General features: G+C 41.4%; 1 protein-coding gene across 3 annotated transcripts in view; it reads right to left on the reverse strand.

Annotated features, from left to right (window-relative positions):
* Positions 1-215: 215 nt before the first annotated feature.
* The window catches only part of MPPED1 (metallophosphoesterase domain containing 1), a 58,752-nt gene continuing 44,664 nt past the window's right edge, over positions 216-14,303 (reverse strand). For all 3 annotated transcript variants that reach the window (XM_075210282.1, XM_075210284.1, XM_075210283.1), the window contains exons 5-7: positions 5,391-5,506; positions 2,174-2,287; positions 216-1,189 (exon numbers count right to left, since the gene is read on the reverse strand). In XM_075210282.1, the coding sequence (XP_075066383.1) occupies positions 1,071-1,189; positions 2,174-2,287; positions 5,391-5,506 (349 nt within the window). In that variant the 3' untranslated portion in view covers positions 216-1,070. The remainder of the gene's footprint in view (positions 1,190-2,173; positions 2,288-5,390; positions 5,507-14,303) is intronic.

Genomic DNA, 14,303 nt, shown 5'->3' on the forward strand with positions numbered 1-14,303 from the left:
GCTTAATTAGGACTATGGGTCTTTTAGTACCCCTACCCACAAGGTGACCTGGAGGGTCTTGGGATTCTTATCAAATCTGTGCCGCTGGTCTTGCACATAGAATAGTAGGATATCAATTGAAACGTTTCCACGTGGTTTAGGCATTTTTAAGTAACATGTTTGTTTATTTAACGCAGGAGATATCATAGATAGCCAAAAGCGCCCATATATCGCCTGTTTTTGCATTATATCATGCATTTAATATCATTTCCTGTTTGATATTAAATGACATTGTTCATGCAGTGATCACATTACATTACAAATGCTGCTTTCAGGATCAGAGACAATCATTTGCAGTTCCCAGTGCACGCACATATTTGCTGAAATTATTTATTTACAAGAAAGAGAAGGGGGAAAAAAACAAAACCACAACATAAAATAGTGACATGAAAAAAAATGATTATTTTCTTGCACTTAGAATAAAACAACAATCCAGCCCGGCAACAAACATACACTGCGCTTGCGTTAGCGGCATCTGTACTGAGACGCAGAGCGGGAATTGTCAACTGAACAGAGCAAATATAAAACAAAGTGTCCTCATTTAACCCTCTGCGGATCGGCAGCCTGTACGGAGGATAAAGATGCTTACGTTTTCGCTATCTTTAGTACTTTGTCCAAGTCCTGCCTTCTACATCCTTAAAACAGTCCGACGCGTATAAAAAAGTTTATCGTTTATTATTTTATGCTTTTGTATTCCAGTTAATGTGCTTTTTAAACAATAGCAGCAGCAATTTTCACCGTATGGAAAACACGTGATGGACTCTTATGTTGCATTTGCAGCCCGATGACATTATAAGTCTTCTAAAAGGCGCTGTTGGAATCTTGTCATAGGGCGACAGTAGTTTCCGCAGGGTGACGCTTTTCATGCTGCAGGCTAGTGGAATATCAGTGCCATTCTGAAAATCCATTCTCCTTCCACGTAATAAGTCTTCATTTAAGTGCAGGCGGGATGTCAGCGCTGGTCACCACATCACACGTGTAGATGGGGTACCCATGAACCAGCGAACGGTGATACATACATGTCGTATGAATCACGTGTTCCTTGGGTTTGGCAAGTCTATAACTATAGGAGGATTTACCGGCTGGTAATTCACAGTACATATTGAGGAGTTGACGTAGGTCGTGGTTCCATCTGCCATTACCCCATAACCTACAAAGCAAGAAACAGATTATTCAGCTTATCGATATCCTGATATATGTTCTTTTTAATTTGTTCTTTTTACCTAACTCCAGACTTTTGTGACAAACATGTTGATTCCCTGGTGCAGTACTGCGAGAACAGGGGGGAAAGTGTAGTAAATCTGATTGAGACAATGCTGCATCCACCGGTGAGCTTATATAACTGGTGTTCTGAAACGGTGCAATAATAGGGACTATAGACAGTTTAGTGACTCATCAACCAAATTGTCCAAATATTTGGCCTTTCACATAACGGAAAGAATGTGTGACCAGATTTACACACACACACACCAACATTAAGCTGCACACTTGTATACATTGCCCAAATATCTGAAATTTCCCTCCATGGCACACACAAGCTTTTGAATATCGTAGTCATGACTATCTATAGGCGGTATATTGAATGGGGTAAGACTGTTCCACAGCCACACAGGAGCCTTAAGCTGCATGCAGCGTTTTCACAGCTGAAGCTCTGTCTAATGTTGAATTACAAAAGGATGTAATACATTCAGAAGACACATTTCTTTGTTGGATAACTGTGGTATTTGCCGTGGCACTTACACATACACGGAGAACATAACCCATGTGTACGGATGTGATGTGACCGACAGTTACATGATCGACATTTATATGGTCGACACCATAAGGGTTGGAAAGTCGACAATAATGACAGTATTATTAGGTCGACAATTGAAATGTAGACTGTATTATTAGGTCAAGAATAACATCCCTAATCCTAACCATAACCCCATCCTTAACGCTATAGATACAGATACTGTCTACATTTCAGTTGTCGACCTAACAATACTGTCGATCATGTGATTGTCGACATTTTAATTGTCGACCTAATGTTGTCAACTTTCTGAATGTCGACCAAATGAATGTCTCGTCGTCGACCACGTGCACATTATCATTCCTGACATAATAAATTCTTGACTCCTTGTCTGTAACTTACCTTCATGTATGTGACCAAAGACATGCAACCTGGGCTGTACTCTTCTCTGCACGGTGTTCAATAACTCCACACAGCCAACCCGTTGTAACTTCTTGGGCACCCAATCTAAAAATCCTACAACAAGATTAAGATTATAACACGTTAAGTGATGGATATCGTTGCATTGATAAGTTATAGACACTGCTTAATGTATGCATGTGTGATATGAAACACTTGACTATATCGGGATATTTGACGGTTATCTGTACTAGGTACTCCCCCTGGGGTGTGCCCTTGCCCCCACCATGATCATGCCACCGCTGTGTCGTGGCCACGCCCCATTCGACAAGTGTCCCTATTTGATCCGAAATAAATTTGGAGCTATGATCTTAAAGACGGAAAGTTGACTAAAAAGGGAATTAAAACCACTATATTTCTGTTTTACCTCAGCTAAACACCTCCTTTGTGTTATTGAAAGCTGTTGTGGGGGGAGAGAGTGTCTACAGTAATATAATATGTATTATATGTTTACAAAATTACAGCAGAACCATGAACATCACATAATTTGACGTCTGTTGAAATATATTAAACATTGCATTGCTGCCAAGCTGACACAATAAGTCTTCTGCTTTACCCATGTATTCTCCAGGAGCAATAACTTGGCCTTTAATTTGAGTTTGTTCCTTCGTTTCAGTTTATTGATGTTGGAAATTAAATGAAAAGAGCAAAGACATTGTTATCACACTGTGAAGCAGCTTGGCAGGTACAGATTATATTAAAATCCCCATCCCTGATAACTGATGTTATATCTAACAAAATGACTAACTGCACTTTAAGTCTATGTGACACAGTAATGTAAACGCTAACAGAAAGAGTATACTGGAAGTCCATCAGTCAGCACTGAGCAAATTCTTCATTGTTATTTGCATGCAGTAAATACATCTATAATCGTTCTCTGTCAGTCACTTCCTATAGAATAAAGCTCATTAGGTTTCTATCCACGCTTCCAAATTTATCTTCTGTTTCAAAAGCAGCTGCCAACAAAAGAAATATAAAAAGATGAAACTACTTCCTAAATACCACATCCTTGTACCAGACACCCAATCCGGGCTGAAAACCTCCGCTGACAAATCCTGCTGGAAAACTAGCAACCGAAAATGTTTTATCAAAAATGAGAATAAATTTAACACAAAATTTTAATATATTTCATTAGATGTGTGTCAGGTGTTGTTTACATGTATTTGTTTTTTATTACAGTTCTAGTAAATTGTTATTTGTATGCAGGGCCGGATTAAGGGAATGGAGGCCCCTGGGCTAAGGGGCCCTCCATTCCCCGCGAGGCCCCCAATGTGAGCTGTCCGCCGCCCCCCCACCTCCCGCGAGGACCCCCCCAAGCACTTACCTGTCAGTGCAGTCCTCCGTCCCGGCGCGCTGTAAGCTCCTTACTGAGGAGATCTCGCGAGAGTTCATGAACTCTCGCGAGATCTCCTCAGTAAGCAGACTACAGCGCGCCGGGACGGAGGACTGCACTGACAGTACTCAGCAGCATCGATCGGGCCGGGGGCGCCCCCGCCCCCGACCGATCAATAATGCTGCTGAGGAGTTTGAAGGGCCCCCTGGATGCCCGAGGCCCCTGGGCTATAGCCCAGTTAGACCTCGGGTTAATCCGGCCCTGTTTGTATGTAACCCCTGGGGATGCTGCAATTGGACTTGAGCACCCAGGGGCTAATAATCACAATTGCATCAGTAAGAAAAAAGATGGATATAGCTATTTACCAGTCCAGGAGGAGGAACTACATCTCCCAGAATGCTATTATGAAAGGGGGGTGGAGCCTAAGAAGGCTAAGAAACCAGAGGGCGGAGAGACAGAGAGAGAGGAGCATCCTGGGAGAGACTGAGCTGTGTGACCAGTCCAGATAGGTGACCCTAAGCAGAGGGGCACTGGATGAGTGGTCTGAGGAGAGAGAGCAGACAGTCTGCAGAGATATCAGAGCTCAGTGCAGTCCTGAACAGAACCCGCTGGAACTCACAGTTTGAAGCTGTAGGAGGAGGTTTGCATGCACCTCTGAAGGACATTTTACAAGTCAGCCATTTTGGAGATAATCAAGTTCAGACCTGTGACACACTGGTGCAGATAAGTAACTGGATATTTTTACCTATCTGTTATTATTCAAGTGGGGTTTGGACTATATCTGGCCACAAGGGCTGAAGAGTTAGGGATAGATGGGTGGGCAGGTAAATGTGCATCAAGTGTTTGTCTAATCAGCACTTCTGGAAGTCCCAGAATACAAATTAGAAATGATTTTACAGTTGTTGCTACAGGAGGGTTTGCATACTGTGACTGCTGTACCTCACTGCAAGTGATTTAAAGACATCTAAAAGCTGCAATCTGGACACATGATGCTTCCATGCCATGCTGCATCCATACAGAAGGGCCCCAACTTGCAGTGCACTGCTCCATTTGTGTGGTGTGTTTGAATACTGCTGATGTGTGTGTGTTTGGCAGTACATTGTAGAGCTATAAGGAAAATATATATACATTCACCCCGCAAGATATTCCCAGTATCAGGAGCACGTAAGGTATCTGATATATTTTTGTATAAGGCTGTGACAGTTAATGTTCATATTGTATGCTGTTAATGTTATTGATTTATTGCGAGTTATTGTGTTAACTGGGTGTTCATAGTAAGAAGTGGTGCTCCACTTTTATCCACACTGTCTTATTACTGTATTGTATTGTTTGCACTATTATTTCAAATTATACCAAAGTATATTTTTCTATAAAATTACAAAGCTGCATTCAGGGTTTCCATTTCAATAAATGTGCCTGGATGGCTTTTGCAGCACACAGTTTGTCACAGAGTGTTAATACTGGGCAGGGGGTTTCCCGAATCTCCCCCTGGTGTATCTTTTGAACACCCCCCAGAAGAGAAAGCAGCGATTCGGGTGGAGGCACTGAAAATCAAGTACCGAGGTGAGAAGCATCTGCATTGTTCACTATATATACACCCTCACAATGCATAATACAGAAGGGGGTGTTACATGTAGAGAGCATTTAATCGCAGACCATATGCCTTTGGGGTATATATTGATCAAAAGACGAAAAGCCCTGATTGTGGCTTCACTCAAAACATAAAAGATTTAACCACTGGCAATAACATAGTTCATTAAAGATAATAAAATACTTTTTAATCTATTTTTTCTTTTAATAAATTATATTACAAGTTTTATTTCTTACCCAAGGGTGGTCCGTGTGTTATAAGAATGTCTGTTCCTTCTGGTATGAGGTTCCACTTGTCCAGTAAAGCCTGACCGCGGGGCAGATTAAACCCCCATCCGTAGAACCAGGGCTGCCTGTCAATGGAAAGAAACGTGGTCAGCGAGATTCTAAAACTGTCAACAGGTGATTGTCATCCACCTATACAGTGGCAGCAGCCATTTTGAACCAAAATCCATGAGTTTGTAGCCTATCAATTCGCTAGGATCTCCTGACAGAAAGGAATCACTGGGTGGAGGCAGCCATTTTGTGAGATGAACCAATGACCATGAGAATGAGGACTAGAAATCCACTTGGGACCATGTGCATGTCGTAGCCCCGCCCCCGCTCAGGTGCAGGAAATAGAGGAGCTCCTCAGCAGTCTCTGCTGTGGTCTGATTGGCTGAGTGACATCACACAGTCACTCAGTCAATTGGAGCATAGACACGCCCCCTACCCACAATGTCCCAAGTCACAGAGGAACAGGTAAGTGTAATGTAGTCTGTGTATCAGTGTGTGTGTGTGTGTGTGTGAGTCAGTGTGTATGAGAGTGTGAGCATGTATGTATAGAAGTGTGAGTCAGTGTGTAGGAAAGTGTGTATATATGAGAGTGTGAGTCATTGTGTATGAGAGTGAGTCAGTGTGTATGAGAGTATGAGCGTGCATGTATGAGAGTGTGAGTCAGTGTGTATGAGAGTATGAGTGTGTATGTATGAGAGTGTGAGTCAATGTGTATGAGAGTGTGAGTCAGTGTGTATGAGAGTGTGAGTCAGTGTGTATGAGAGTGCGTGAATATATGAGAGTGTGAGTCAATGTGTATGAGAGTGTGAGTCAGTGTGTATGAGAGTGTGAGTCAGTGTGTATGAGAGTGTGTGAATATATGAGAGTGTGAGTCAATGTGTATGAGAGTGTGAGTCAGTGTGTAGGAAAGTGTGTATATATGAGAGTGTGAGTCATTGTGTATGAGAGTGAGTCAGTGTGTATGAGAGTATGAGCGTGCATGTATGAGAGTGTGAGTCAGTGTGTATGAGAGTATGAGTGTGTATGTATGAGAGTGTGAGTCAGTGTGTATGAGAGTGTGTGTATGTATGAGAGTGTGAGTCAGTGTGTATGAGAGTGTGTGTATGAGAGTGTGAGTCAGTGTGTATGAGAGTGTGAGTCAGTGTATATGAGAGTGTGTGAATATATGAGAGTGCGAGTCAATGTGTATGAGAGTGTGAGTCAGTGTGTATGAGAGTGTGAGTCAGTGTGTATGAGAGTGCGTGAATATATGAGAGTGTGAGTCAATGTGTATGAGAGTGTGAGTCAGTATGTATGAGAGTGTGAGTCAATGTGTATGAGAGTGTGAGTCAGTGTATATGAGAGTGTGTGAATATATGAGAGTGCGAGTCAATGTGTATGAGAGTGTGAGTCAGTGTGTATGAGAGTGTGAGTCAGTGTGTATGAGAGTGTGTGAATATATGAGAGTGTGAGTCAATGTGTATGAGAGTGTGAGTCAGTGTGTAGGAAAGTGTGTATATATGAGAGTGTGAGTCATTGTGTATGAGAGTGAGTCAGTGTGTATGAGAGTATGAGCGTGCATGTATGAGAGTGTGAGTCAGTGTGTATGAGAGTATGAGTGTGTATGTATGAGAGTGTGAGTCAGTGTGTATGAGAGTGTGTGTATGTATGAGAGTGTGAGTCAGTGTGTATGAGAGTGTGTGTATGAGAGTGTGAGTCAGTGTGTATGAGAGTGTGAGTCAGTGTATATGAGAGTGTGTGAATATATGAGAGTGCGAGTCAATGTGTATGAGAGTGTGAGTCAGTGTGTATGAGAGTGTGAGTCAGTGTGTATGAGAGTGCGTGAATATATGAGTGTGAGTCAATGTGTATGAGAGTGTGAGTCAGTGTGTATGAGAGTGTGAGTCAGTGTGTATGAGAGTGTGTGAATATATGAGAGTGTGAGTCAATGTGTATGAGAGTGTGAGTCAGTGTGTATGAGAGTGTGAGTCAGTGTGTATGAGAGTGTGTGAATGTATGAGAGTGTGAGTCAGTGTGTATGAGAGTGTGTGAATGTATGAGAGTGTGAGTCAGTGTGTATGAGAGTGTGTGTATGAGAGTATGAGTGTGTATATATGAGAGTGTGAGTCCGTGTGTATGAGAGTGTGAGTCAGTGTGTATGAGTGTGTGTGAATATATGAGAGTGTGAGTCAATGTGTATGAGAGTGTGTGAATATATGAGAGTGTGAGTCAATGTGTATGAGAGTGTGTGAATATATGAGAGTGTGAGAATGTATGAGAGTGTGAGTCAGTGTGTATGAGAGTGTGTGAATGTATGAGAGTGTGAGTCAGTGTGTATGAGAGTGTGTGTCAGTGTGTATGAGAGTGTGTGAATATATGAAAAGTGTGTGTGTATAAGAGTGTGTGTGTGTGTGTGTGTGAGAGAGACAGAGAGAGGTAGTGTGCATGGGAAATATGTGTCAGAAGAATAAGACATGGCCGTGCCTGGTGCACTAGTATACTGAACTGAATATGTACTTATACAGAGGCCAGCATGTAAAAACAGAAAACATTTATTTGTAATCCCATATATACATAATACATAACATTTAAATGCTCTCATGCAATCTAAAAATATCGGGCTCTATATATAAGTGCAGCCACATATACACAGAAATACACATGTAAGTAATATGTATGAAAAATCATTCAATGATGTTAACGTTTGAATCGTAATATAAACACAACAGGGATAACGGTGGTCAGTGTCTCTCGGGAATTTTATTCACCGTTATCCCTGGTTTGTTCGTATTACGATTGCGCTCATTTATAATACTGGCAGTGGCGCATCTCAGGTCTGAGAAGCTGGTTCTTGGAGACTTATTTTTCCAGACAAATTGCCTGAACCATTTCTGCAGTCAGGACAAAATATATCTGGGGACTTGGATGGGCAGAGTCTGAAAGAGATAAATCAGTCTCGGATATATGTTCATTTTGAGAGCCACACTTCTTCCGAACCAAGAGATAAACTTTGATCTCCACCTGAACAGGTCCAATGTGATAGTACATCTAACGTGGAGAAAGTTCTCTCCGTAGAGCAAATCATAGGTGTCTGTGATGAAAACACCTAGATATTTTATTTTAGTACATTTCCGTGAAAAATTGTAAGTGGTTTTGAGGAGATCAAGGATGGTAGAAAAGAACTGGAGGGTTAGAGCCTCTGTTTTGGAAAAATTGATTTGATGACCATAAGACTTTAGAAAGGTTCAGGAGTGATGTGCTGGGATGCTAAGGTGAGCAAGACGTCATCAGCAAACAGATTTTGTATTCATCTGAGGCTACCGAGATGTCCTTAATGTCTGGAATAAACAAATTCTTGTGGCCGGGGACTCTATGACAAGCGCAAAAATCCGGACTGAAAGAGGACACCCCTGCCTGGTGCCATCGGTTATATTATAAGTTTCAGAGAGAACACCATTCACCAAGATCCTGGCCGAGGGACTTAAGTAAAGAACCTGTATCCCCTACAATAAATCTCCCCGAATCCAAATTGATGGAGCGTATTAAGTATAAAAGGCCAAGTGATCCTCCTGGTGTTATCCCAGGCTTATCTCCCTTGTCCCGGCTCTCTCCCCCAGTTAGTACTACCCTATTTGTGTCTCCCCCTTTCCTTTAGGATGTAAGCTCTCAAGAGCAGGTCCCTCTTTCCTTGTGTGTTCCTTATACTATTCCATCACCCTCTGTACCTCTTGGCCTGCTTCCCTAGCCCTGTTTCCTTAAGCTTCGGCCTACTTCTCGCTGATTTCTACCATCACTTTCACTCATTGTCCCAGAAATAATTTGATTTACATTACCATGTTACCTGTGTCTGTGTGTATTATGTTGTGTTATGGCCTACTGTTTCTGTATATGTCATGCACGGCGCTGCGGACCCTTTGTGAAAACTTTTAAATTAAAGATAATAATAATAATTATCAACCATGCACAAAGCCTACCGCGATGTACTAACTGGTCGCGATGTACTAACTGGAGTGAAACTGCATTCAGGCGTTCCGCTAAGATTTTCACGTAGAGTTTGCCGTCCGTGTTCCACAGAGAAATAGGGTGGTAATTAGCTAGTTAGACGGGTCTTTGCGTTCCTTTGGGATTACATTTATACGGCCTCTAGAACTTCTTTCAAATAAGGACTTACCTAAATGCAAAGGGATGGGGAAGCTATCGCCAACAAAACTTATCGTCTCCAGGGTTATCGCCAGGGGTAACCCCATAGATGTGTAGGTTGATTGCTATTTAGCCCTATCGAGAGCGACAACAATACAGGGCTTTTCACCCTGTCACAAATCGAGCCCTTGGTCTAATACCCAGAAGGAAATATATGGTGCAGAAAAGACGATTATTCACAATCTCGTGTTATGAAATCTGCCTCTTTCTTCTGAGGTAACCATTCGAATAAATTTCATACCCAGAATGATGGTTGCCATGGGAACCTTCAACATTTCTCTCCTCAGAAACAGATGTCTCATTTAGTGGAAAATTAGAATGTAAAAAAAAAACCAAACCCAGGGGAAATATTAATTCAAACTTTACCTATAGTGCGATGTTTCCTGTACAGTGCTGGAGATGCCTGGCAAATGTGTACTGGATTAGTGTCAGACCGCTTAATATCTGTTATTTTCTGGTAACCTTGAAAATTATGGCATATTAACCCCAATAAGAGCTTCTGAGGAGTCCTTATTATCTCAGTCTGCCTGCAGCAATGTATTATTAAGTCTTATCTAGTTCTTTACGTCCTCACGATGTGCTGCGTTAATTGCAGGCTGGTGTTCTTGAGACACTAAATCTGAGGTTCATAAACTTTTTTTTCATCCTGGAACTTTAATTAAGTATAGAAGTACATAGTGGCCGGAACCTTTAATCGGGCCCTGGAAACCAGGATCGGGATGTATATTTCAGTTTTAAATTTATAAGGATTTTGTTTTTAAGAGATTTTCCAACTACAATTGAGTAATTTATGCGTATATACATGTTCTGCGACTTTTACTAAATAAAATCGACTTATCTTTATATTTCTTTTTGCCTTTATTTTTTACAGTTGTTTACCTTCTGTAACCTGGGATAGAACACAAAAGCTTCTTACAGTATTTGCGGAATGTCCGTAAGACTACCAAATTGTAAGGAGTCTTCCCGGACACCAGGTAGAAACGGCCGCCCTGCTGCACGACGACGCAAAACCTGACATTGTGCGGGGGCGTGGCCATTATGAAGCGAAATGCGTCAGCCCGTCCCCTTGCACTTTTCCCTTGGAACTGCCCTGTGGGATCTCCAGGAAAGGAGGGTGAAAAAATAAGAAAGTATGGGATACAATTCTATTGTGATGTGTTGCATGATCTAACCGAAGGCAATGGAAATTAACAATTTCATTCAATACAAGTACCATCTCAATCTATTTTAAACTTTATTTGTTTTGTTTTTTCATTAGTGGGGTATCCATAAGCTGCCTCTACACACCCAAAGTGCACGACACTTGCATGTTACTAACTTACTGTCTCTGATCTACCTTTCCAAGTGCAAGATTCGTGCAAATCTAAATACAGAGACAAGATGCGCACGTACTGAGTGCAGCGATTTTTGCACAAGGATGCATTTAGTTTATCAACAAATATAAGAGGTATCTACACGTAAATGACAAATTGATATTTTGTACTGACTTAAAGCAATTGTACAGTCTCCCCTTTTGCTGAATGTCAGCTGCAATGAAGGTGTATCTTAAATCATATCCCCCAAAGGTTAAAGAACTGGGACGCATTTCAGTCATGTCCCCAATGAACTCCACCGTGCCTATGATTTTCTGAGACCATGCCCAAACTTCAAGACCCCCTACGCTTTTCAAATGGGGACTAGTGTACAATATACACTGAGAGCAAAGAAAACCCTTATGGTAGGAGAAATGCGTTCTACAAATATCGCCTAATCCAGTCCACCCTCCACATCTTATCTGGTTTAGTTCCACTTTAAAGACGATTGCAGGAATTTCCCCTCTACAGGCTCAGGTGGTGTCAGAGCGCATAATCTGCAGATCCTTCTTGACACTGTATACATACAGTATAAATATTGCAGTGGGTGAATGAGCACGTCACGGTTATTCCCACTTGTAGGCGATAAAAGCACAGTAATCACGACATAATTCCTGCCGTGTGCGGCGGCTGCTAGAGATGCGCTCGGAATAAATGAGATTTGTCAGAAAGAGCTGAAGCTCTTACACTGATCGCTTCACCGGCCGCCCGTTAATGTATCAATCTGAGAAATACTTCTCTGAACTACATTAAAAAAAACTTGATAAAAATCTGTCTACAAATTAGATTTAAAATTGTTTTTGTTTAAAAATATTGCCTTATGTTGTCTTAACAACTGTCTATCAAGCATATTTAAGGCTCACAAGCCAGCCCTTGCCAGATGTAAAGCATCTATACCTGGGAGGTGAGTACATCTGATTTTAACTGCATTATTCTGGTGTTAGCATATAGGGCCTGCATACAACGAGGTGCCCTCGACGCTGGGATGCAGGCTTAAATGTTTTGATCAAAATATGAACCAATACCTCATGTTTTCATTTTGCTGGATACACACAGATATGCAGTGTTAAGGAGTATTTAATAATATTTAGGCTGATATATCTAGCGTCCTAATAATATTGCATTGTTTTCCCTATTTCACAATGTAACACAAATTCATTAACTTTAGCCTAAAAAACTAACTGAACGTTTTACAGACATCCAATACATTTACTGATGGTTAATATAAGGCTGCAATATCTGCTATATGTCATAGGAGGGTCATTAGGTAACGCTTATTTTATTTTCTGCCCTCTACCTTATAGAACTGTGCAGAGCAGTCAGGTATTCAGAAAATGATTTCTCCTGATATAAGAACTCACCTACTAGCGAAATTGGAATGTATTACTTAATTTACCACAATTTTCCTGGCCATACCAAAACTAGGACTAAAGGTTAGAAAAGAGGAATTATGGGATAATTGGGCTGTATGACATATCCATAAAACACACCTCACTATACCGGGCCACGAACACCACAAATTAATAAACCCGAGGTTGATACACATAGTATCTATATATTCAGTACACTAGCTGAAGTACCCGGGGTTGCCCGGTTTTAAATTTTCAAGTCATTAAGTTATCAATGAGTTGGATGTAACTGTCAAGCTTTTAAAAATAATTAGCCACTTAGCAGCTCTAACACACACCCATGAGGTGGCTGTCTAGTGTCGTTTTTGTTTTTATATTAAACATCATCCAAATCCATCCAGTGGAAGGCCCAGAACAGGCTCTACGGGTCAAAGTTCGGCCCAGCGTACACTAACAGGAAAACCGACCGGACCTCAACTCTCCTAGTATGTGTTCTGGGATCCAATGTTACCAGTCTGTGAATTGTTTGTCCAAATCCATCCAGTGGAAACCTCAGAACAGGCTTCCCGGATCAAAGTTCTGCCCAGCGTACACCAACGGGAGGTCTGGCTGGGACCCTAACACCTCTAAAACCTGACTAGGATCCTACTGGACCACCTGGTGTTGGTTATATCCCAATTGGTGCAGGGGTGTCCGAATGCACAACCAGACAGACAAACAGACCAATGATTTTTATATATAAGATTGAATTTATTGTATTTATATTGAATTGGGTAAAATTATTGTGAGTTATTGAAGAATATTACATATTGTATTACAAGAACCAGTCTAACAGAACCAAAGGGGGAGCAGGGAGATTGGTCCAATATTGCCAATATTCCTCCAAAACACGCTATATAGAAACGGGTGCCGTCAGCCACAATTATCCTGTGGGCTAATTAGTTGTAGAGAAAAGTGCATGGGTATTAATTCAATTAACAGAAGTCAAGAAAAGTTAGATAAATCGACTCATTTCTATGTGGCCAAAATAATTATCCGATATAATTACACACTAGAAACTGAATAGTTACCTAAATCTGCTCACCATAGTTATGTTTGGGCAACCTACCAACTAAAAAAGCAAATATTCATTATTTAAATAAATACAATACTGCTGTTAACAGTAAAGTAAGGTCACTAGATACTAGTACCAATACATGTCCACTCTCCCGCATATGTCTGGACTCTTAAGCCATTATCCCGCAACTAAGGGCAATTAAGGCACGGTGGCTAAGTGGTTAGCACTTCTGCCTTACAGCACTGGGGTCGTGAGTTTGATTCCCAACCATGGCCTTATCTGTGAGGAGTTTGTATGTTCTCCCCGTGTTTGCGTGGGTTTCCTCCGGGTGCTCTGGTTTCCTCCCACATTCCAAAAACACACTGGTAGGTCAATTGGCTGCTAACAAATTGACCCTAGTCTGTGCGTCTGTCTATCTGTCTGTGTGTGTGTGTGTGTTTGGGAATTTAGACTGTAAGCCCCAATGCGGCAGGGACTGATGTGAGTGAGTTCTCTGTACAGCGCTGTGAAATAAGTGGCGCTATATAAAAAGATGATGATGTACCATGTTTTTCTTATGACAACATGCTCTATGGTGGCCTGGGGTATACTGCATGATTGTCAAGGGAGAATGTCTCGTCCTGACCGGGTATAATATAATCAAGCAAAATCCACAGTTTTTAATATTCAGTAGAACTGTAGATTGTTATCTGAAATTCACAGTGTAAATTGACTTCCCATATCCGTAAAGACAAAACCTGCGTCTGATCAGCTCCAAGACACTGCTGTAAAGATCCCACTGCAACATAATTGGAGCTGACTTCGGATTGCAAGTAATACCTCAAAATGAGGCTGTATCAGTCACGGACGCAGATAGTGGCTAAAAATCAAAGAGTTAAGGGAACATCAGAAACGTTATCCCTTTTCTATCCTGTCCTGTGACACATTGACTGTAATG

This window comes from Mixophyes fleayi, chromosome 4 (assembly GCF_038048845.1).
Source record: "Mixophyes fleayi isolate aMixFle1 chromosome 4, aMixFle1.hap1, whole genome shotgun sequence".
Lineage (NCBI taxonomy): Eukaryota > Metazoa > Chordata > Amphibia > Anura > Limnodynastidae > Mixophyes > Mixophyes fleayi.